General features: G+C 39.6%; 1 protein-coding gene and 1 long non-coding RNA gene across 3 annotated transcripts in view; both read left to right on the top strand.

Annotated features, from left to right (window-relative positions):
• ULK4 (unc-51 like kinase 4) overlaps window positions 1-25,555 on the top strand; it is a 677,717-nt gene that overhangs the window by 196,372 nt on the left and 455,790 nt on the right. For both annotated transcript variants that reach the window (XM_047739616.1, XM_047739608.1), the window contains exons 23-24: window positions 23,613-23,746; window positions 25,386-25,507. In XM_047739616.1, the coding sequence (XP_047595572.1) occupies window positions 23,613-23,746; window positions 25,386-25,507 (256 nt within the window). The remainder of the gene's footprint in view (window positions 1-23,612; window positions 23,747-25,385; window positions 25,508-25,555) is intronic.
• On the top strand, window positions 2,070-20,065 carry LOC125106087 (uncharacterized). The gene is made up of 3 exons (XR_007129219.1): window positions 2,070-2,080; window positions 8,051-8,060; window positions 19,951-20,065. It is a non-coding gene; the product is annotated as an uncharacterized LOC125106087 (long non-coding RNA).

Here is a 25,555-nt window from a genome sequence, read left to right on the forward strand (position 1 = left end):
GAGGTGGCTGTAGCAATTTCTAAAATAATCCAACAGTGAAGTTTGCTTCACTGATGGACTCTTCCTTTCATGAATGATTTCTCTGTAGCATGTGATTTTGTTTGATTGCATTTTACCCAAGTAGAACTTCTTTCAAAATTGTAGTCAGTTTTCTCAAACCCTACTGTTACTTTATCAACTAAGTTTATGTAATATTCTAAATGCTTTGTTGTCATTTCAACAATCTTCACAGCATTTTTACCAAAAGTAGATTCCCTCTCAAGAAATTGCTTTGTTTGCTCATCCATGAGAAGCAAGTCCTCATCTATTAAAGTTTTATCATGAGATTGCAGCAACTCAGATATAATAAATAATATGAAAAAGTTTGAAATGTTGCAAGAATTACCAAAATGTGACAGAGACATAAGTGAGCAAGTGCTGTTGGAAAAATGGCATGATAGACTTGGTTCATGTAGAGTTGACAAACCTTCAGTTTATTAAAAATGCAGTATCTGCAAAGTTCAATAAAATGAGGTATCCCTGTGTAAAGTATTTTGTGATTATTCTACATGTGATGAGACTCTGCCTTTTTTTTTTTTTTTCCTTTAGAGCAGGTGGAGGTTGGCGGGGAGGGAAAATAGAGAACCTTAAGCAGGCTCCACATCTAATGTGGGGCTCAATCTCACACCCTGAGATCATGATCTGAGCTGAAATCAAGAGTTGGATGCTTAGCTGAGTGAGCCCCCAGGGAGGCCCACTGCTTTTTTTTTTTTAAGTATTTTTTTAATCAGTTTTTCAGATTTTATAAATAAAATTAATCTGCTCCTAATTAACTGGTTATGTTCTCTTCCACCTGCATTCTATTATTGAGCCCATCCAGTGAGTTTTTTTATATTGGTTATTGTATTTTCCAGTTCTCTATTTTATATTTTTTATAACATTTATTTTCTCTGAAATTTTCAGTTCTTTCATTGGTTTTAAGAGAATTTGAAACATTTTTATTATGGTGGTTTTAAAATTCTTATGAGATCATTCTAGCCCTGATTCTTATTGGTGTTAGGATCTGTTGATGGTTTTTTTGATTCCAGTTGTGATATTCCTGGTTCTTGCTACCATTAATGATTTTTGACTGGATCTTGGACATTTTGCCCATTATCTTAGGAGACACTGTGTCTTCACCTTAATTTTGTATCATTAAATTATGTTGCTTGTTAAGAAATGGAGGTTCCGCTCATTACTGGACCCCACTAACACTAACCTGATGTGGGAATCACATTGGTGCTTGCTTCTGCTGGCTGGGGAATGGAAGAAGAGCTTCTGGCTCAGATATGCTGCATCCAGCTCTCTGGGAAACTGAAGGGGGCCTTGCTTTGGTTGGGGAGGGAGTGGAGGATCAGTTGCCTGCTCAGCTCACTGGATGCTGTCCCTGGGGTGAAGCGGTGGGTGGTGGGATCAGAACGTTGCTGCCTGCTCCTACCGGGCAGAGGATGGAAGATTAGCTGCTTGATGGCCTGTCCACACCTCCCCGCTGGGGAGTGGGAGTGGGCTACCTGCTGTTTGGGGTGGCCCGTTGCCTGCCTCCACTGAACTGTAGAGGAAGGAGAGGCTGTATGCAGTTTTCTTTTTTTTCTTTTTTTTTTTTTTTAAAGATTTTATTTATTTATTTGACAGAGAGAGATCACAAGTAGACAGAGAGGCAGGCAGAGAGAGAGAGAGAGAGGGAAGCAGGCTCCCTGCTGAGCAGAGAGCCCGATGCGGGACTCGATCCCAGGACCCTGAGATCATGACCTGAGCCGAAGGCAGCGGCTTAACCCACTGAGCCACCCAGGGGACCCATGTATGCAGTTTTCTATTGGTGTTTTGCCAAAGTAGGGCAGGTAATCTTACAAAAATTTCCCCTTAGGCTATCTTTTTACTGGTGCTTTGGCTAAGGGAAGCAAGGCTTTTCTTTTTTGGGGGATAGTTGTGGGTCCGCAAGTTCTGCAATATCCTTTTCTGAATATGTGAGCCGCAGTAAGGAAACTGAGGAGACTCATGGCTGTGTTGTTCCTTAAGTCGTTTATTGTCCAGGCAGCTCGCCTCCTGTTTTGCATATTTTAAAGTCATCTTATGCTTGTTCTTTATATTATATCCAGGCACGTTTAGCTATAAGAGGGACGATCTGGGAGGAATGGAGCATAATTCCATCTTGGCATAACTGGAAATCCAAAGTCACTTTTAAGTGATGCCCATGGAAATACAAATTGGTGCAACTTTTTGGAAAGTAATTTAAAAGCATCTATGACTTAACAATACACATCACTTTCATTCTAACAGATCCGCATTTGGTGTTAGAAAAAGAAGCATGAATTATTCAGGGTGTATCCCTGAGGGTGTCTGATGTAGTAGCATTGTTTCTAGTGGTTACTATCTGGAAATACTATCCATACTATACATTGATATTAAAATAATGGTAAAGCTATCGTATAAGTGATTCATTAACTTGGAGGTATGTTCATTACATATAGACAAGTGGCAAAATGAAAGGGCAGAGCCACGTATAATGAAGTTATTTTTATAAAACAAAAATGGCAAAAACTCTTCTATTTGTATAAAAATTTATTTAAAAAAAATGCTAGTGAAGGGTAATACCAACTTGGTATTATCAGAGGAGGGTGGGATAGGGAGATTGTTATTTTTATTCAGGGGATTGTTATTTTTATTCAATTTTATTTTAGCCTTGTTATAATAAGAATGTTTCACTCCTGTAATTAAAATATAATGAAGAAAAAAATGTTAGCAATAAACACTAGCTGATTTAAAAGATTAAGGGAATCCTTAACGCAGTCAAAGCTCAAATTTGTTTCAACTTTATAGATTAAATTTATGAATGTGTTACTCTCAGAAACACAGAGGTAGCCCCTCCAGACTATGGAAAATGTTGGTACTTGTTGCTTTGTGCTTTGCAGCCCAGGTATTATATTAGGTTGTCTATAAAATGTAAGGTTGAATATAAAAGTATGCAAAAAGAAGGCAGAAATCAGGTTAGAGAGAGATTAAAACTCTCTGTGATGAGTTTGTATGCAAGATTTTTTATCCTTCCTTACCTGTCCCCTGGAACTCCACTAGCAGGTAGAATTCTAAACTAACCACAGTGCTGTCCATCTGCCTGAGAACTTGAAACCTCACATTGAGAGCCCACGATAACCTTTGCTACATTATGTAGATATTTTTTCCTGCTTACTGTCATCACCATTGGCCTTTTATGGATTAAATATCAGCACATTTTCTCTGATGTCAGTTTTCAAATCTATCTTGCATGACAGGCAGTGAAATTGAGCTGTCAGGATCAGATAAAAATTACATGATGGCCCCAAAATGTCCACCTATTTTTCCAAAGGGTTTCATACTCATATTGAATATGACAGGTGATAAAATAGGGTCTTAGTTGTCTCTAGAAGTGATAACCCTTTCAGAGGATGAATAGTCTCGTAAGCTTATTGTATAGATTTGCTCTGTGAGCCTGGAATTTCAGTGACTCCTGAGGGATCACGTTTTCTTCAAGGTTTTTTTTTCTTCCCCCTTCCCCATAGCATTACTATTAATATGGTAATTAGTGAAATACAGTAAAAGTCTACTTTGATCTTGGAGGATTTTTTTTAAAGAAACATTTATTCTGTATAATTGGTTAACTGTGTGGGAAGAATTTTTCTCAGGTTACACCATACAAAAGCTAATTCCAGATGGATTAAAGAATTATGTACCAAAAAGGAACCATAAACAGCTGGGAGAGAATATGTTTAAATATATGTAGCCAAAGTGTTTTGGGTAGAAAAACAATGAAAGAAACCGTAAAAGGAAATACTGATGGTTTGGCTATATATAGATTAGAAACCTTTTTTTTTTTTTCATTTATTTTAAAAATTTAAATTCATTTAATTAACATAATGCATTATTGGTTTCAGAGGTAGAGGTCATTGATTCATCCATCTTATGTAATGCCCAGTGCTTACTATATCATGTGCCCTCCTTGATGTCCATCCCCCAGCCACCCCATCCCTCCCACCCCTCCTCTCCTCCAGCAACCCTCAGTTTGTTCCTTTGATTAAGAGTCTCTGATGGTTTGTCACCCTCTCTGGTTTCATCTTGTTTTATTTTTTTTCTCTCTTCCCCTATGATCCTCTGTTTTGTTTCTTAAATTCCATGTATCAGTGAGATTATATGATAATGTCTTTCTCTGATTGACTTATTTCACTTAGAATAACACCCTGTAGTTCCATCCGTGTCATTGCAAATGGCACGATTTCATTTTTTTGATGGTTGAGTAATATTCCATCATGTGTGTGTCTGTGTGTGTGTGTATGTATGTAGGTATGTATATACATACATACACACCACATCTTCTTTATTTATTCATCTGTTGATAGACATCTGGGCTCTTTCCATAGTTTGGCTATTGTGGACATTGGTGCTATAAACATTGGGGTATAGGTGTCCCTTCTGATCACTACATTTGTCTCTTTGGGGTAAATACTTGGTAGTGTAATTGCTGGGTTGTACGATATATAGATTAGGAACTTTTATATACCCCCAAATTATAAATAAAATTTCATGTTAACAAAATTCATAAAATTTTGTATCATATATAACAAAGAGTTAACTATATTCTATAAAGAGATTCATAAAGATATGGACAGATACTTTACCTCCAGCAATTGAAATGCAAATTAAAATTATAACCAAATACTATTTCTACCCATCATAATATATTAAGGAAAAAACCACCACTGTCTTACATTGAAAGTACAGATTAAAGATTTATTTTTATTATTATTTTTTAAGAATTTATTTATTTATTTATTTATTTATTTTTAAAAGATTTTATTTATTTATTTGTCAGAGAGAGGGAGAGAGAGCAAGCACAGGCAGACAGAATGGCAGGCAGAGGCAGAGGGAGAAGCAGGCTCCCTGACGAGCAAGGAGCCCGATGTGGGACTCGATCCCAGGACGCTGGGATCAGGACCTGAGCTGAAGGCAGCTGCTTAACCTACTGAGCCACCCAGGCGTCCCTTTTTTTTTTTTTTTTAAGATTTTATTTATTAAGAATTTATTTATTTATTTGACAGAGAGATCACAAGTAGGCAGAGAGGCAGATAGAGAGGAGGAAGCAGGCTTCCTGCCAAGCAGAGAGCCCAATGTGGGACTCGATCCCAGGACCCTGATATCATGACCTGAGCCGAAGACAGAGGCTTAACCCACTCTGAGCCACCCAGGTGCCCCTGAAAGTACAGATTAAAGGACAACTTTTAACCAGTAGGTGAAGCTACCTTTTTGAGGGCATTTAAAAATGTGTATCAGGAATCCCTATGAATTGGTAGTTCCACTGCTCTAAGTAAATTTGAATCACAGGTTTGTACTTTTCTGAGTGTGTCAAGGACCTGAAAGATGGGAATGAATCCTCCCTCAGTGTGTCTTCCTTTACTTGCTTGCTGAGATTTTCATTAATTTTAACTGTTATGGAAGTACCTAGAGGCTCTTTACACAATCCCCTGGTTCTAGTTGCTCCTGTCCACAGTGTAATCATGACCACTCACTCTTACACAGTAGCGTAACCCTCATTCCCTAAAATGGAATTGCTGTTGTGGCCTCAGGTGGCAGCTTTCCTTCCTTGGACCCAATCTAGCAGAGCCTTGGGGTCAGAGACCAGAGGTAAAAACCCTGTGAATGCTGTAAGACAGAACATAATTTTTCACTGTGTCCTTCCCAGTTGGCACCATGACTGAGTTGTCAGTAGGTAGGTCATTCTTCCTTCCAGCCATGCCAGGTGCTCCTGGAAAAAAGGGTGCTTGCTGAGATAAGTGAATTTCATGCTTGAGCACATTACCACACTTCTTTTACTGTTAATAAAATCCTGGGTCAGATATACTATTACATGGATTACTATGATGATAAATAAGGCATTTCTTAAATCCACAGTTAGTGTCACAGGCAGACGCTTAGAGGCAGGGAAAGCAAATCTGTATCCAGGATATGTAACTTGTTACACCAAGGGGAGTTTACTGCCTGACAGTAAACTTGTACTTGTTGCTAGATGACTGGCAGGTCTCCCCAGGAAATGGGGCCAAATGGGGCGCTCAGCATTGGCTTCTTGTTGGCTGAAGTGGCAGTATCCAGGTCATGGTTGATGAGGAACATTCCTTTTGCTGAGTCCATGCATAGCCTTCATTGTTGCTGCCTGGGCCGCTTTGCATGTGGGCCCATTGAGCAAGTCCCACAGTGGCTGGAGGGAGTCGTGACTGATGTTGCAGAAGATGTCGTCCAGTAATTGAGAGCCTCCTCTGATGGGGATGCCCACTAAAGGTCATCCACATGGTTCAGAAATGTCTTCATGCTTTGTGCCCGTTCAGAGATGTCTGCCTACATAGCCCTTTCCCAGCACTTCTTGTCATCGGTCTTCATATCTTGTTCTTTCTAAGTCCCGGACCACCTTCCTAAGCTGTTAGCCAGTGCCTAGGAATCAGCATGCATCTCTGCTTGTAGCTGTATCTTCATTTAAACACAGGCTACAACAAAATGTATTTGAAGCTCTGCCACCTGGGAGGATTTCCTTTCCTGGAACTCTTGTGATTTGATTTGTAAACTGCAGGCAGCAGGGTACTTCGATTTGGTGCCAGCAAATTGTACTGTGCCATTCAGCAAGCAGGCTCAGTGGTTTTTCCTCTTCAGTCAAGTGGTCGTAAGTAATTCTCGATCAGGATCAAAGGGTGGGGGGGCAATGCCGTAGAGTGTATGTCAGAGGAATCTCAGCCACCTACTTAGGCAACTTACTAGTACATTCTGGCCCTGTTCCAGCTCAGTTTCTTCTACTGATTAGTTTCCCTGGTGGGTTATTGCTCTGCATGTCCAGCCTAGTGGCATGGTGTGTCAGGTTAATGTTATAGGTAATGGAAGGTAACTCAGATGATGTGATCATTTGATGTTCTTAGTCATGCATCTTTTCTCCATCACGAACTGTTTCTACAAAGAATTGTTATCTGCAGATGAGCATGTGGCTCTGCTCTAGAACCCCCGGGTCTCTTTGGGCAGCTACGACAAAATGCCAGAGACTGCCTAGCTTATCAACCACAAAAACACGGTTCCAGAGGGTGGAAGTGTGACATTGGGGTACCAGCATGGATGGAGGAAGGCCCTCACCCAGTTGTAGACTTCTCCTTGTGTCCTCACATGGAGGAACGAACTAGGGAGCTCTGTGGGATCTCTTTTATAAGGGCACTAATTCCATTCATGAGGGCTCTCCCTTCATGACCTAATTACCTCTCAGGGGTGATCTAGTTGCTTTCTAACACCATCACATTGGGTGTTGGGAGTCCAAACTCTGAATTTTAGGGGGAATACAACCCTTCAGAATATAGCAACCCTAGAGATCTGTGTTGTGATCCACTTCTTGGTGATTCCCTGGGACTTGCTCTGTCAACGCTGTTCACCACCGACATTCAGGGTATCAGTAGCTCCGCTGGGTCATAGGGCCTGAGTGGCAGAGCAGCTCACACTGCAGGCTGGAAGAGCAGCAGAGTCTTCATTCACACCACCTCTGTTCGAAACTAGCAAGTTTTTAAATGGGTTCCTCAGAAAATGATTTAAGGAGATCACATTCAAAGGTGGTACATATTGCTTCCTAAGTTCACAAGAGCCCACTTTTTGGGTCGTAGTTGGTAGAAGATGCAATAATTTGTTTTGGACCCAGAGGGATGCCCCAACGTACTCTAGACTAGTGAGCCCCAGAAAGTTCACTGAGGACTATTAGGCCCATGGATTTTTATGGGATTTATCTGTCTCTCCTATGTCTTCCTGACCAACTGAAGTACCCGCTGCTAACTGTTCCTCAAGTCCAATCAGCTTAATGCCAACAAAGTAGCATGCAAGTGCAATGTTGGATAAACATCAAGATGATCTAGATCTTTGCAACTGTTTTATGGCTGAGAGCAGGATCATGGCGTGACTCAAAGGCAAGGCAGTGAACATTGACTGTTTACTCTGTTGAGTAAAAGCAAACACATGCTGGTGATTCTTCTAAACTGGTAACAGTAAAAAGCCTTCGTCAGGTCAACGCGACTACAATTCCAGGGTGGTGGTGATTTGCTTCAGGAGGGATCCTGAATCTTAAATCAGCTGCAGCTGGAGTCACAGCCTGTTCCTATTTTGGATCACTTACAGTTATTCAAGATCTAGCATAGTCATTTCTAAGATTCTGCACTGGCTAAGTTAGACAGTTTAAATGGAGACATTTTTTCAATTTTTTGCTATTGGCATAATTTGGCGTGATTTGGTTTTCCACTGGTGTGAGTTACTATCTTGTTAGGGGACATGCCAGACACTGCCATTTATCCCTTCTGATCATAATAGGCCTCACTGCACAGATCAGATAGCCAGTGGATGGATTCTGCTAGTTGCTAAGTATGCCTGTCCCAGTTATAAATTTAGGAACTGAAGAAATAATCACTCACTAGGTTTGTAGATATGCTCAGTGAATGCAATTTGAATTGGGGCCAAAACTCCACTTATCACCTGACTTCCCTAAGTTGAGAGACGGTAGCTCTAATTACAAACAGAAGTTTTAAATTGGATGATTAATTTGCTGAGGATTCTGACAAGGCGATGGAAGAGATTTAAAGTACAAATTTTTGCTGTATGGGGGAAAAACCAGTTATGAGTTAAAGAATGTGCAGTAGATAGATAAAAATGGGCTTAGTGTGTAGTGCAGCAAAGAAAAATGTGGTGTTTTGGTTCTCTAGAAATAGTATATGGCCACAGCAAGGAACTGATTGTGAAGTTGTCTAGGATGAATCCAAGTGGGATGGCTATCCCCGGGTTGCACGGTACTGCAGTAGTGTGGGAAGATCTGCAGTAGACACAGACAGTGGAGCAGTGCCATCCATGGGCCCAGCGAGCTCAATAGAACTTGAAGGGAGTGGAGATGTCCTGGGGCTGGGGGGTTCGAATGGGGGGTAGAGGTGAAGGCATCTTCAGGAAGGGCATGGATTAAATTAAAGCAAGGTGTGTGGCTTTTCCATTCTTAAAACCTATCTAATTGCCTTCCCACAGTGTGTGGTGCCATTCTCTCAATAATATGAAAATCTTGTCTCCTAGTCACACCATTTCCAGGCAGTCTGTTCTGTTCTTGAGCTCCTTTCTGTTTCTCCTCCAACTGTTCACATATAATTGCTAATTGCCTGTGTGGCTTACTCCCTTTCTGATCCTTCCTGCCACTACTAGATTAATATTCCTTAACATGCCACTTTTTTTTTTTTATTGAGTCATCTCTTTGCTTTAAAAAATTTCCTTCCTGCAATTCTCTTGTGCTCCCTCTTTTAGTTAGCGTGGCCTTTGTGCCAAGTTTGCTGGTTTGTGGGTCCTTTAAGAATTGTTCATAGGACATATCTGATAAACGGTATCCAAAATACATAAGGGACTGATACAACTCAATATAAAAAAACAAATAGTCTGATTAAAAATGGGCAGAAGACAAGAACGGACATTTTTCCGAAGAAGACATCCAAATGACCAACAGACAAATGAAGAAATGCTCACCATCACTGATCATCAGGGAAAAGCAAATCAAAACTACAGTGAACAACAACAAACTACAATGAGCTGTCACCTCATTCCTGTCAGAACAGCTAAAATCTAAAACACAAGAAACAACAGGTGTTGGCGAGGATGTGCAGAAAAAGGAACACTCATGCACTGTTGGTGGGAATGCAAACTGATGCAGTCACTGTGGGAAACGGTATGGAGGTTCCTCAAAAAATTAAAAATAGAACTACCCTATGATCTAGTAATCAAACTACCCCAAATACAGAAACTCTAGTTCAAATGGATACTTGTACCCCCATGTTTATTGCAACATTATTTACAATAGCCCAGCTATGGAAGCAGCCCAAGTGTCCATCAGTATAAGACAGATAAAGAAAATGTGGTGTATATTATATAATGGAATATTATTCAGCCATAAAAAGAATGAAATCCTGCCATTTGCAATAGTGTTGTTGGAGCTAGAATGTATAATGCTGAGCCAAGTAAGTCAGCCAGAGAAAGACAAATACCATATGATCTCAGTCATATGGAATTTAAGAAGCAAAACAAAGGAGCAAATTTAAAAAAGAGACAAACCAAGAAACAGACTCCTAGCTATAGAGAACAAACTGATGGTTATTAGAGGAGAGGGTGGTGGGGGAAATGTAGGAAGTAGGTGATGAGGATGAAAGAGTATACTTACCTTGATGGAAAAAAAATGATAATCAGTTTCCTTCCTGTAATCCCTCTGTGCTCCTCCTTTTAGTTAGCATGGCCTTTGCGCCAAGGTTGCTAGTATGCAGGTCCTTTAAGAGTTGTTCGTGTGGGAGGGTGCATAAAGATTCCTTGGGAGATGGTAGTAAGAAAACTGTGGTCAGATTAGTGGGAATGACTCACAGGAATAAATGGAAGGAAATGGGGGACCAGGCAGTAGATTGGAAAGCAGACGTGTCCTAGGCAGAAATAATTCTATTACAGGTAGGGGAATTCTATTACAGGTGGGGGAGGGGAAGAGGAGTGGATCTTATTTTTTTGTGGCTTACTTGGATTACAGTGCAGATTGTTGGTCTTTTTAACTTGATCTCTTTGTAGAAAGCTAAAAAATATCATTTACAGTTTTGTTATAGAGCAATTGTAAAGTGTTTATGGCCACTACACTCAAATGTTCCCACATTTTATTTTGTTCATAGAATGTGAATCCTTTTAGGAGCTAATGTTCCCCTGTCAGTAAAGCCAATCTATCCTACTATAGCCTGTGTAAACACATCCTATAATGGGAGGGCACTGGGGAGAGGACAAAGAAATGAAGCGTTATTCTAGAGTTAGTTTGATATTGTTATGGATCCCATCAGTCTTTTATTTCTTCCAGCAGAGTAATGGATATTTTCTTATGTGTTAAAAGTCTGTGCTAGTGTTTGGAAACTATTTGAGTAGTTTTCGCCTTAAAAAAAAAAAAAAAGATATATTTCAGGCTATGGTAGTTAGGTAGCATATTATTAAATTTTGTAACATAATTTAAATACCAAGGAAAAATCAGTTCCTTATAGATGAGTGTTAATTTGCTTTTTTTAATACTCTGTGAATTTTGGCAGGATTTCTTTTGGATCCCCTGATTTCCAGTAGATAAACATTTCCATATTCTCTGTTTTCTGTTTCTGGAGCTACCTGTTACTTATATAAGAGATTTCCTGGAACAAGGAAAGAAGCCCTCTTCTGAAACATCTCAATTTCTGAGTGGATTCAAGTGATCCAGGCTTATTGATACCCCAGCTGCCTTCCAGAAGCAAATGTAAATCCTGTCTGGAGAAGTCTAATCCTAGGACTTAAAATATTTTTCCAGTTTTCCTGTATAGAATCTATCCCTCAATAGAAAGTAATCAGGCCTATGAGGACATAAGATGATATGACAAAAACAAATGAACAAACAAACTAGGTAACAGTATCCACAAAGGATACAGACAATGGACGTATCAGATGTTGACCTTAAGATAACTAGATCAATATATACCTGTTCAGATGGGACATTTCAATAGAGAGCTAGAGCAATAAAAACAAACAAAAATGGAGATTCAATAACTGAAAAATGCAGTAGGAGTTCAGTGGATTAGACACAGCTGAATAGAGAATTAATCTACTGAAGTAAGGTGGGGTCAGGATAGAGAGAAATTCAGGATAGAAAACATGGAGAAGAGCAGAAGAGATGGGAGATGACAGTGGAAATGGTTTTTACAATAGTGCTGGATTACTTTAGATATCAGTATAGAGAGACTGTATTAAGTTATACTGTATAAAATATCAATTCTGGTAGATTGCATGTTTAAATATAAAAATGTTATTTAAACAATAAAGCTTCTAGTATGTAGCAAATAAAAATATCTTCGTGATCCTGGAGTTGACCAACATTTTTTTAACAGGACACTAAAGCACTTCAAGAAGGAAAATATTGATAGATTGCATTACCTTAAAATTGGGAACTTCCGTTCATCAAAAGACATCATTAAGAGAATAACAAAATAAGACATAGGGTACAGGAAGGTATTTGACACACACATAATCAACAGTGGGCTCTTAATTACAGTATCTAAAAAACTGAAAGGGGATAACCCAACAAGAAAATGAACACAAGACTTGAACAGGCAGTTTATAAAAGTTATCTCCAAGAGGCCATTTAACACACAAAAAGATGCATAGCCTTATTAATCATCAGGAAAATTCAGTTTGATTGTGATGATGTACCAAAGGATACCCACCAGAATGGCTATAATTAAAAAACCTGTTAACATAAATTTTGGCAAAAATGTAGAGCAACTGGAATTCTTTATATCTCCCTGTTGGAATGTAAATTGTCTTAATAATCACTTCGGAAAACTGATCATCTGCAGTGTCTACTAAACTGAATCTAAGAATGCTTTGTGGTCCAGCAATTTCACTTGCAGGTGTTTACCCAACATGGGACATGTTTACATGTGCCAAGCATAAGATATTCTTAGCACTATTCATAAACTGAAACAGCTCCAACATCCATCAATAATGACTAAGTTGTGGTATATCCACACACTGGAATACTATCCAGCAATGGAAAAGAGCATGGATGAATGTCAGCAATTAGAATTCAAGCAAACCATGGCTGCAGATAAGTGGTAATGTTTGGTCTGATCATGATTAAGAATTGAAGGAATGACAGCCTGTTTTAGAAGTTCTCAGTGCATGAATGAATTTTCTTGACTTTTGAGTTTCACACTAAGATCATCTGTACAGACATTTAATTTGAACTTTATTAATATCTCTAATATGTTTGCCTTGGGCTAGTTTTGCTGAAGAGTATGAAGAGCATCCTAGTTATCAGCTGGAAGGCTGGCCCCTGGCTGCCAGAATCTTCGGAGTCTTCTGGGGAAGGAGGCTGGAAGCCCCAGTGGGAATTCACTTAGTCTCTATTTGTACTTTGGTAGTGGTCTCTTTGATTTGATCTACTTTCTCCCAGTCTAGAAACTTTCTGTTTCATTTTCTCTCAGAGTAAACCTCCCAATTTCAATGTCTTCTTGGGTGCAAGTTCAGTGGCAGTCACCTGACTCATTGGGTAGAGGAGGTAATCTAGGGATAAGCTGCTTTTTTATCAGACTTTGCCCTGTATTTGTTATTTTACCCTCCCTCTTTCACACTTAGTTTTAGAAGTACCTTTTTAGTCAGTAGTACCAGGCAAGTGGTTATCTACCTAGAAGAATTATGGATTTCAATTTCTTCCCAATCCATATGATAAATCCGTTTCCAATGAATTGAGGAATTCAGTGGGAAAGACCAAAAGAAGGAGAAGAAAGAGAAAGAAGGGAAAAGAAGGGGAAGAAGAAAGATCTTGACCATATAGATAATGCCTACAAGTCAGTAAGAGAAGATTGAAAATCCAGTGGGAGAATGAGCAAAACCCCTAAACAGGTATTTCACAAAAGAGGAGATACAAAAATATGCTTACCATGTTAATAATGAAGAAAATTCAAATGAAGACCACAAGATATGGATGGGTCAAGATGAAATCTGACACCAGTAGATAGCGATGAGCTTACAACTCAGAGGCAACTCCTACCTGGCTGTTGGGACTACCTTGGGACAGCCACTTTGGGAAGCAGTGGGGCAGTGCTGTGATGTGGAACTTTCGTGGTTCTCTTTCTATGTATGTACCTCAGCCTCTTTTGCCCCTGTAACCCAGGAGACAGATGCAGCGGCCTTCACAGTGGAATGGTCTGTAAGAAAGAAAGCTGACAGCAGCCATAATGCCTCTTACTAGAAGATTGGGTTAATAAATGGCTGTACATCCTGGATGTTCTTTTAAAATAAAACTGACCTGATAGCTATTTTATTTCCTTACAAGAAATGTTTACATTTTTCTTACATCAAAAGGAGTAGTAAAGTTTTAATGACCTGTATTTCCACAGCATCTCCTGAAAGACAGCATACTCCCTCTTACTGTAATCACTTGAGGCAGGGCTCTAAATGCAGGGGAAGCCAGAGGCAAGATTTTCAACCATGATGATTTGTGAGTAAGAGAGTAGGATGAGGAGTAGTTTGCCCTCTGGGATCTTTCAAGAAAGCAGTTTCTTGAGTTTGGTGGTAGAGGTAATAATAATTATTAATATTAACAATAATTGGGGCGCCTGGGTGGCTCAGTGGGTTAAAGCCTCTGCCTTCAGCTCAGGTCATGATCTCAGGGTCCTGGGATTGAGCCCCACATTGGGTTCTCTGCTCAGCAGGGAGCCTGCCTTCCCCCCTCTCTATCTGCCTGCCTCTCAGATACTTGTGATTTCTGTCTGTCAATTAAATAAAACCTTTAAAAAATAATAACAATAATTAACAGTACTAGCTACCATTTTTTGAGAATTGACTGTGTGTCCTACCCCAGGCTACTAGCTCATTGAATTGTCACAGCAGTATCCTACAATGTGGGCATTATTATCTCATTTATAATTAGAAAACTGAAGCTTTTAAGAGTTAACAAAATTTGTTCAGGATCACAGTTTTACATAGTGCTGCAGGGAATTACGTACAGGTTTGGTTGGCCACTCCATCTTAGTATTGTTAGATGAAGTGACCCTGCTGAAGGAAAGGAGAAAAAAAAACCTAGACATCCTAATGGGCCACGGACCATAATAAACTTTTGGAGGCAGTGCTGTGGTACTGTCATCGGCTTACTACTTTTTGAAAGTCATCCTGACACTTGGCACTGTGAGAAAGCATAACTGTATAGATCTTACAGAGAGGGATAGTCTTTTTGCCTGCACTCAGCACTTGTCATTTGGTAGTGTCTCATGTGTATTGAGCATTATATCACCTAAACAATATCTTTTCTTTTCTCTCTCTTTTTTTGAGAACAGCTGACACACGATGTTACATTACTTCGAGATGTATAAGAGTGATTCCGTAACTCTGTACATGGTCCTGTGTCCACTGCTAGTGTAGCTCCCATCTGTCCCTGTACAACGCTTTTACAGTACCAGTGGCTATATTTCCTATGCTGTGCCTTTCATTCCTGTGACTTAAAAAAATGGACTCTGTAGGACAATGATATTATTCCATGTTTTGAGTAGATAACTTGCATTCATTGTTCAAAAATCAAAGAAAATTCAGAAGTGAGAAATATATTCCACCTCGTGTTCTGAAGCCCCAGAGCACCATCATGCAATCCTAAGCATTGTTATTAGTTGCTTTTGGCTTGTGTATCCTTCCAGAGAATTTTTTATCCAAGGAAATGTGAGTATAGATCCTATTTGTCTGTTTATACACACAAAAAATACTGTTTTGAACTTTTCCTGTTTTACTTAACAATGTCTCTTATACATCATTCTTTCCCTATAGTATATAGACCATTTCCTTTTTTTTTTTTAATAGTTACAGTGTAATGATGGACCATATTTTATTTAACCATCCCTCTTTTGCTGGGCACGTTCCTCCTTAATATCTTACTGTTATAAGCAGAAAAATATGAATGTGTTGCAGGTATACAATTATATACAGAGTAATTTCTTCCTAGAGGTAGATTTGCTAGATTTTTTTTTTTAATTTTGAAGATAATTGCCCATCTGCTGTCTCTGGGATTTGCGCCAAGTTATACTCCACCAGCAGTACTAGGGTGTTGGTATCATCCCGAGTCTTGATGGCAGTCTTTGCTATCGAACTTTCTGCATTTGGCCATTTGAAGACTATATAGTTATTTTAATATACTGTTGACCCTTGACCAATATGGGTTTGAACTGTATGGGTCCACTTTTATACAGATTTTTTTTTCAATAAATACCTTGGAAAATTTTTTTGAGATTTGTGACAATTTGAAAAAAGCTTACAGATGAAACATATAGCCTAGAAATATTGAAAAAAATTAAGAAAAATTTGGGTATGTCATGAATGCACAAAATATATATAGATACTAGTCTATCTTATCATTTACTGTCATAAAATACATATAAATCTATTATAAAAAGTTAAAATTTGGGGCACCTGGATGGCTCAGTCAGCTAAGTGTCTGACTCTTCGTTTTGGCTCAGGTTGTGATCTTGAGGTCCTGGGATTGAGCCCTGCATAGAGATGCATGCTCAGTGGGGAGTCGACTTCACCCTTCCCCCTGCCCCCCCCGACTCATGTCCATTCTCTCACTCTCTCTAAAATAAGTAGATAAATCTTAAAAAGTGTTAAAATTGATCACAGCTCAAGCACACAGACTATCCAGGGTGCCATTTGTAGTTGAGAGAGATATAAACAAATGTAAAGATGCAGTATTAAATCATAGCTACATAAAACTCACTGTAGCAATACTGTATTACTGTAAGAATTTTATAGCTACTTCCTGGTGCAGTTGCAGTGAGCTCAAGTGTTGGGAGTATCTGCTTAAAACATCATGTGACACTAGTTGTCTGTGCTTGAGCCGCAGTTCATCTCTGTAGGAAATTGCGTTATCACAGTAAAAAGTGCTAAATTGTGGTTCCCGTATTGGTAGTTAGGTTTTTTAAGGTTTTTAGGTTTTTTGAGGGGGTCAGAAGTTATATGTGGACTTTCAACTGTGTGGGGAGCTCAGCACCCTCAACCCCCACATTATTCAAGGGCCAACATACATTTCTTTTATTATGGGCAAAGTGGAGCATCTTCTTGCTTGGGCCATTTATATTATCTTCTCTGTATATTGCCTTTTCCTATCCTTCATATTTTCTCTTCTTAGTTTTATTCTAATTGATATCTGGGAGGAATAAATATGTATGCCTCCCACATATACACACCATATACATAAGTGTGTATATGTGTGTGTGTATACATATCCTCTTTTGTGGTATGAATTGGAAATATTTTCCCCCAGTTGGTCTTTTTTAAAAAGATTCAGCTTTATTGAGGTATAATTGACATATAAAATTGTAAGATGTTTAAAGTGTAGATTGTGGTGATTTGATACATTATGAAAGGACTCCCCATCTAGCTAGTTAATACCTTCACCACTTACAGATTTATCTTTTTTTTCTTTTGAGATCATTTAAGTTCTACTTTCTTAGTAAATTTCAGTTATACAATAAAGTGTTCTCCACTATAGTCACCATGTTTTTTTTTTTTTAACTTTATTTTTTCAGTGTTCCAAGAGTCATTGTTTATGCACCACACCCAGTGCTCCAAGCAATCTGGGCTCTTCTTAACATGCACCACCAGGCTCACCCAACCCCACACCTCCCTCCCCTCCAAAACCCTCAGTTTGTTTCTCAGAGTCCTCAGTCTCTCATGCTTTGTCTCCCCCTCTGATTTCACCCAGCTCCCTTCTCCTCTCCTTCTCCCAATGTTCTCCGTGTTATTCCTTATGCTCCACAAGCAAGTGAAACCATATGATACTTGACTCCCTCTGCTTGACTTCACTCATCATAATCTCCTCCAGTCCTATCCATGTTGATACAAAAGTTGGGTATTAATCTTCCTGATGGAGGCATAATACTCCATTGTACATATGGACCATATCCTCTTTATCCATTCATCCGTTGAAGGGCATCTTGGCTCTTTCCACAGTTTGGCGACTGTGGCCATTGCTGCTGTGAACACTGGGGTACAGATGGCCCTTCTTTTCACTACATCTGTATCTTTGGGGTAAATACCCAGTAGTGCAATTGCAGGGTAATAGGGTAGCTCTACTTTTAATTCCTTAAGGAATCTCCACATTGTTTCCAAAGTGGCTGCACCAGCTGGCATTACCACCAACAGTGTACGAGGGGTGCCGTTTCCCCACATCCTCTCCAACACTTGTTGTTTAGAGAGCCCAGATATGGACCCACAACTCTATGGTCAAATAATCTTCAACAAAGCAGAAATACGTATACAGTGGAAAAAAGACGGTCTCTTCAATGAATGGTGCTGGGAAAATTGGACAGCTATGTATAGAAGAATGAAACTTGACCATTCTCTTACACTACACACAAAGATAAGCTCGAAATGGTTAAAAGACCTCAACATGAGGCAGGAATCTATCAAAATCCTAGAGGAGAACATAAGCAGTAACATTTTCGACATCCGCTACAGCAACTTTTTAAGATATGTCTCCAAAGGCAAAGGAAACAAAAGCAAAAATGAACTTTAGGGGGCGCCTGGGTGGCTCAGTGGGTTGGGCCGCTGCCTTTGGCTCAGGTCATGATCTCAGGGTCCTGGGATTGAGTCCCGCATCGGGCTCTCTGCTCAGCGGGGAGCCTGCTTCCCTTCCTCTCTCTCTGCCTGCCTCTCTGCCTACTTGTGATCTCTGTCTGTCAAATAAATAAAAAAAAAAAAATAAAAAAAATCTTAAAAAAAAAAAACTTTAGGGACTTCATCAAGATCGAAAGCTTCTGCACAGCAAAGGAAACAGTCAACAAAACAAATAGGCAACCCACAGAATGGGAGAAAATATTCACAAATGACACTACAGACAAAGGGCTGATATCCAAGATCTATAAAGAACTCTTCAAACTCAACACCCAGAAAACAGATAATCATGTCACAAAATGGGCAGAAGACATGAACAAACACTTCTCCAAAGAAGACATACAAATGGCTAACAGACACATGAAAAAATATTCATCATCATTAGCCATCAGGGAGATTGCAAATCAAAACCACATTCAGATACCACCTTACACCAGTTAGAATGGCCACAATTAAGAAGTCATTATGTTTTACATTAGATCCTCTTACCTTATTGCTCCTATCCCGGGAAGTTGAACCATCTTATCTACCTCTCTTTATTCTCCCCACCCTCAGCATCTGGCAACTACTTTTTTACTCTGTTTCTATGAGTTTGACTTTTCTTTCCTTCTTCTTCTTCTTCTTTTTTTTTTTTTTTTAGATTCCACACAAAAATGCTACCATGTAGTATTTGACTTCTTGGCTTGCTTGACTTAGCACAGTGCCCTTAAAATCCATCCATGTTGTCTCAAATGGCAGGATTTCCTTTGACATGCTGCATAATACTCCATTGTATTTGTATACCACATCATCTTTATCTATTCATCACTTGATGAACCAAATGGAGAAAATATTTTTCCTCCATTTGTTTTTTGATTTTACTTATGGTATCTCTTCCTTAGAAAAAGCTTTTCTTAGAACTTTTATTCCTTCCTTCCTTCTTCCTCTCTCCCCTCCCCTCTCTTGCCTTTCCTTTCCTCCCTCCTTCCCTCCCTCTCTTTCTCCCTCCCTTCCTTATATAACCCAGCAATATAAATGCCAAACACATCAAACAGTAGAATTAAGAAAAAGACCTTGGGAAAAGTAAGGACCAAGGAATTGCTTCAGAGAACTAGGTAAAGTCTTAGGGCAGTTTCAACAGCAATATGTGTCTAGTCAGCTAATATTTATCAGGCACTTATTTCATGTCAGGAACTGTACTCAGAAGTAGAAAGATGGGATGAGCAAAATCAGATATGGTTCTTGCCCTATGGTATTTTTAAATTTCCTGGGATGCAAACTATCAGATAATCAAAAATACATTATAAAAGTTAAAAAAATACGTTATAAAATGTATGAAAATTGTAACATCTCACTGACCAGGAGAGAAGAGAAGAGCCATGCAGGCAGAGAGGCAATACCTTGTTGCTGGGGAAGGTGAGAGGGGCTGGAACAGTGTAACCAGAGGAAAAGAAAGCAAACCAAAACTGGAGATGCTGTTGGGGGCCAGACCCTATAGGCCTTGCAGGTCATGATAGGGACTTTATTTATTTATTTTATTTTTTAAAAAATATTTTATTTATTTATTTGACAGAGAGAGATCACAAGGAGGCAGAGAGGCAGGCAGAGAGAGAGAGAGAGAGAGAGGGAGGAGGAAGCAGGCTCCCTGCCAAGCAGAGAGCCTGATGCGGGACTCGATCCCAGGACCCTGAGATCATGACCCGAGCTGAAGGCAGAGGCTTAACCCACTGAGCCACCCAGGCGCCCCCATGATAGGGAGTTTTAAGAACTCCCATGTTGGGGTGCCTGGGTGGCTCAGTGGGTTAAAGTCTCTGCCTTTGGCTCAGGTCATGATCCCAGGGTCCTGGGATTGAGCTCTGCATTGGGCTCTCTGCTCAGCAGGGAGCCTGCCTCTCTGCCTACTTGTGATCTCTGTCAAATAAATAAATTCTAAAAAAAAAAAAAGTACTCCCATGTTAAGGATAGTGGGATTCCACTGAAGGATTTTTTAAGAACAGGAGGAACCTGATGGACAAGATCCACATAGATGTAGGGTGTGTAAGGATTAAAATGACAGAGTAGAAGGACATACACCAGCTAGGAGGCTATTGTAGTTGTGTGGAAGAAGGTAATATGGAAGCTTGCACTTGATTGGGAGCAGAAAAGTGTAAGGGTTTGGGAAACATTTAATGATTGATGTGCTGTGGGAAGTAAGAGAAAAGGAGGTGATAAGGATGACTCTTAGGCTTCTGGTTTGTATTAATAAGGTAGAGAGTGATGTCTTACAATGGGACATTATATTCTGAAATATCACAGGTTTGTTGGGATAATCATGTTTACCTGGGATATGTAGATTTTGAAATGCCTTTGAGACAAAGAAAAGCAGAAGTCAAATCAGCAGTGGAATATAGAGACCAGGTTTGGGCTGTAGCTCTGGAATTGGAATATACACGGGTGTATATTATGGAATTCAAATCATTGATGGAGATGAGATCACCTGGGTCAAATGGTAGTAGGAAAAGAGCGGTAGATCTAGAACTGAGTCTTGATAAACTTGAGCATTTAGAAGCATGAATCAACAAAAGACATAGAGAAGGACCAACTAAAGAAACTGGAGAAGAACACTAGGAAGATATGGTGTTATGATATATAGAGGAGTAGGAGGGGTGACAACAGTGTTGAACATTGCTGACACATGCCCACTTGATTTGATGTCAGTCACCTTCAAGTGATTGATGACCGTGAGTGAGACTGGGGTGGGTTGAGGAACATGTAGGAGGAACTGTGGAGGTGCTAGGTATAGATTTCTGTTTTAAGAGGTTTGATGAGAAGGGACTGAGAGAAGCAATGAGGAAGTTGTTAGAAGAATTATGAAAATTATGTTGTTAAGTGGCCGAAAGTAAATATATAAAAGGGAAAATGAGTAATTGGCAGTTTTAAGGTTCTGAGAAGTTAGGGGAGAATGAGAGCTAAAGCAAAGAACAAAGGAGAGATAGGTCCTCTGTTGTGATGGGAGGAAAGGTGGCTAGGATGTGATTCACAGGAGGTGTGCATGTTGAGACTTAGGAAGGACAGTTCCTTCATGATGCTTTCTATTTTCTCTGTACAATAGGCAGAATCACTCAGAGTTTCATTGTAGGGTGGACCCTTAGGGGTTTGAAGAGAAGAACAATTTGAAAATAGACTGACATACATTGACCAATGAGATATTCAGATTGCTACTACTGCTCTGGGCTGTTCAGTAGTGGTGTCACACATTTATGGTGGAGTTGAGCTTCAGCAGCCTTCTTTGCAGGCATCCAGAAAGCTGATCTTTGGACTTATCCAGAGTATGTTTGGCTAGATGGGCCCAAAGAAAAGATAGGGGACAAGAGGGTATCGAAATGATAGATAATGGGATATAATCGAAGCAGGAAGTAAGTGAAGAAGAGAGAAGTCTTGGTGGATTGGGAGAAAACGTCATGGATTCAATTAGGAGAAGTTTCCTGAAATTGAGGATTGGTCACAGTAGAAGAGTGTGCAAGTAGGATCAAGAGCAGATTATGGTTAGAGGGTGTGTTTGAAATACTCATCTTGGAGGAAACAACGTATTATTTCACTTCAGAAAAGCTGTTGGGCAGATGGCTAAGGCTGGGCAGGGAGATGTCAGGCAACCCCTTTTGGGGAGCAGAAAAGGAAGATTAGTTTCCCCCCTCCTTGGTATTTTCAGGTCCCTCTCCTTGGGTTGGGCTGAGGGAACAGTGCCAACTAATCAAGAGATTCTTTTTTTTTTTTTTAAGATTTTATTTATTTATTTGACAGAGAGAGATCACAAGTAGACAGAGAGGCAGGCAGAGAGAGAGAGAGAGAGAGAGAGAGGGAAGCAGGCTCCCTGCTGAGCAGAGAGCCCGATGCGGGGCTCGATCCCAGGACCCTGAGATCATGACCTGAGCCGAAGGCAGCAGCCTAACCCACTGAGCCACCCAGGCACCCCTAATCAAGAGATTCTTAAAGTTGCTGCTCTTGTCTCAGAAGCTTCTGGCCATAACAACAGTGTGTGGTGGCATGTGTTTTGGAAGCTCCAGGCTGGCTGGTTGAGCAGGCTGTCCCCATGCACTGTATCACATCTCCTGAAACTCTTAAAGTCCATTTATCATGAAGTCTCACGGTCTCATTTCTGTGGTTTACTTGTCATCAGGAAGTTTTGTCCTGTGAATTCTTTAAGTAGTAGTGATACACTGCTGGTGATTCATGAGTGTTTTCCCTGATTTTAATGAATGCCATGTGCTTGTTAGAGTGTGGCCAGCACTGTCATCAGTGACTTGAGCAGAAGATACTAACTGGCTGATGGAAACAGACTTTTGATTCAGCGTTACCCGCGTGTGTTCACGTAGAGCTCCAAGTAATAGTGAGCAAAAAATAGCAAAAAGCCTGACCAGATCTACGAAGAGAGCTACATGAATGCTAAGCGTTACGATTTCAGTATTCTTTATATCTACATGTGTTATGTACAAACCCCCCTCTTTCCAGTTGACAATAGGAGTTGGTTGGAAGTTCTCTCTGGGAAGTAAAAATTGGGTGATATGAGTGAGAGCAAGGGAACTGAGAAAAGGAATGATGAGGGATGATGGCATGGGGAATATAAAGGGACTTTCATGCAACAAAATCAGTGAACTCACTGCCCATTCAAGAAACAAGAGGAGTGGGTATTTGGGAATGTGCCTGGTGGGTTCAGCAAAGGGGATGAAACATGACCCTAAAAGTTTTCAATCTTACCTTCAGTGTCTGGAGTAATGGCCCGGTATGTTCCTTGGGTCTGGGCTGGGCACACTTGATCAGAGATTGATGTACTAAATGCCAGTGGGTTGAAGAAGTCCTATGTTTGTTAAAGGACAGAGATCATAAAACTAGGGGAAAAGGGACATGTGAAATGCAGATGTTTTGATATAGTATCTGCTATCTGTATCATCCAATGTTGAAATGAAACTCTTTCTTTGGATTTATGTACACAATTAGTGAAGGAACCGGAATTCATGGGACTTGCCTGAGGTTCCAAGCAAATTTAGTACTGATGACCAACAGAAGTGCAGACAACTTGTGGTTCCACTTTGAATCTTTGAAACTCCAAGAGCGCTCTTCTGCCCAGACGCCTTTTTCTGCCTTTCATCTGTCATCTGAAAAATGCGGTTGCTTTTCCTGGGCCAAGGCTAAATGAAATCAGGGCATTATTTTGTAATATGTTGGCAGATACATTCTAAGTTGCCTTATTTTCTTACTGCATAAACGTTTAGATTTTTCTAAGGCAAAAATAGACTGTGCCTGACAAATAACTACAAATCCAAATGTCAGCATGATTGGGACTGTGCCCCCTGGAAACACTTGCCTTGGCGGCATTTTCAGACAGATGCTATCAACTGTTCTATCATGAGAGGTAATCTTTTGCACTTTCCTGTATGTAGACTGGTGATGTACATCGAGAGAGACAGCAGAAAGACCACTCCAGGCAAGGAGCAGGAAAGCAGCAATGAATACCTGTCCAGATGCCTGGACCTTCTCATCCATCACATTGTGAAGGAACTGCCACGTATCCTAGGTAAATCGGGGGCTCCTCCGCCGGCCCCATGCTGATTGCCTTTCTGTGCATGGGCTTTTCGGTTGTGCCTCTTTTTCAGTCTTGCCTCTTGCTTATCACAGGCGAGTACAGTGACACCTTTTCTTGGTTGTGTCGTTTCAAGATTTCAATTCAAGATTTGCTTTATCTGTTTTATAGTTATTTTGAATCAGTGATGTGACTGAGGCAATGAGCAGGCTAAAGGTTGCACTGAGGTGTTCTCTGTGGTGAACGGGCAATTTTGGAAAATCAACAAAAGGAAAGCCTCTTAAGAACTTAAAATTGAACTTAGGCTTTCTTGAGATTTCTCTCTGCCTAATTCTGAAGAAAAAAAATTTTCCTTCAGGTTACAGCCACACATTTATTTACTGTCAAAAGAATTTTAAAATGCATAGACATTAATATATAGATATTAAAGAATTTTAATTTTGAAGTTCAAAGTTTAGAAACTTCTGGAGTTTGAAGAAATTTAAATAAACATATCACATAAAGATTTGTAAAAGATGTCTATCCCAGTTAATCTCTTATTCATTATTATTTGGAGAAACTAAAATAATCTAAGGAATGCATATATTTTATTTAAATCCCATTCCATGCTTTTCCAGCAGATGTAGCTATAAACCAGAAATGTTTATATGTGAAATTTGATCCAGTCTCTTATGGTAAAATATACTTAGACTCAGAAGTGTTGCGTATTAAATCAGAATAATGAAAATTTCTTAATGGCTGATTGATGGTATCCTTTTGGTCCTTACTTATACTTTGAGAGTTTTTTTTTTTTTTTTTTTTTTTTTTTTTTGCCTGTTAATGACTGAAAAATAGAACATTTCAAATTTTTTGGGGGGGATTGTAACCTTTATAAGATTTCAACCTGAAGACTACAGTCTGGTCAATTGGTAGTTGAGTTTCTTAGTGCCAAACTCATCCCGTTTTAGGATGTGATGCTAAGATTCAGATGTCCATAATACAAGTTTTATTTATGATTGGACTTATCATCCAATGGAAAGTTTTAGGAATTGATCCTTTTTCTTCCATCCTATTCTATTATTTAAAAATTGCAGTCTGTAATCTGTTCACTTACATATTTTTTAAGTAGGCTGGGCATGGAACCCAACATGGGGCTTGAACTCATGACTCTTGAGATCAAGACCTGAGCTGAGATCGAGAGTTGGGTGCTTAAATGACTGAACCACCCAGGAGCCCCCATTTTTAATTTTATTTTTAAATTTATTTTATTATTTATTTATTTTTTTTTTCAGTGTTCCAAGATTCATTTTTAATTTTTTAAATAAATTTTTTCTGTTTACAGTAGTGAAAAGTGCTTATGGTTAAAATTTGGAAAAGACCAAAAAAACAGAGTAATCATGTCGAAAACCACTACTATAAACTCTGTTTAAAATTGCTAGATGAAAGATCAAACTTATATCCCTTCTGTCTCCAGAGGCCACAGCTTTCTATTATAATCTCAATATTTGTGAATAAAATAACACAGCTCCTACCCACTTCTTTTATTTGGAAAGTAATTATCGCAGCAGCCCCATGAGTGTTCTAGAAGTGACTGGTGGTCCTGAAGTATTTGTGGTCTGTAACCTTCATGTGTGCTCTGGGATGTGCTTTGCAGGTGACATTCTTAATGCCTTGGCTAATGTTTCTGGCCGCAAACACCCATCAACAGTGCAAGCGAAGCAGCTGAAGCTATGTCTACCCCTGATGCCTATCGTGCTTCACCTCGTAACTTCTCAGGTACTATCTTATTAGCAAAAAAAATAATGTAAAAGTGACTCCCTTTTT

This window comes from Lutra lutra, chromosome 1 (genome assembly GCF_902655055.1).
Source record: "Lutra lutra chromosome 1, mLutLut1.2, whole genome shotgun sequence".
NCBI classification, from domain to species: domain Eukaryota; kingdom Metazoa; phylum Chordata; class Mammalia; order Carnivora; family Mustelidae; genus Lutra; species Lutra lutra.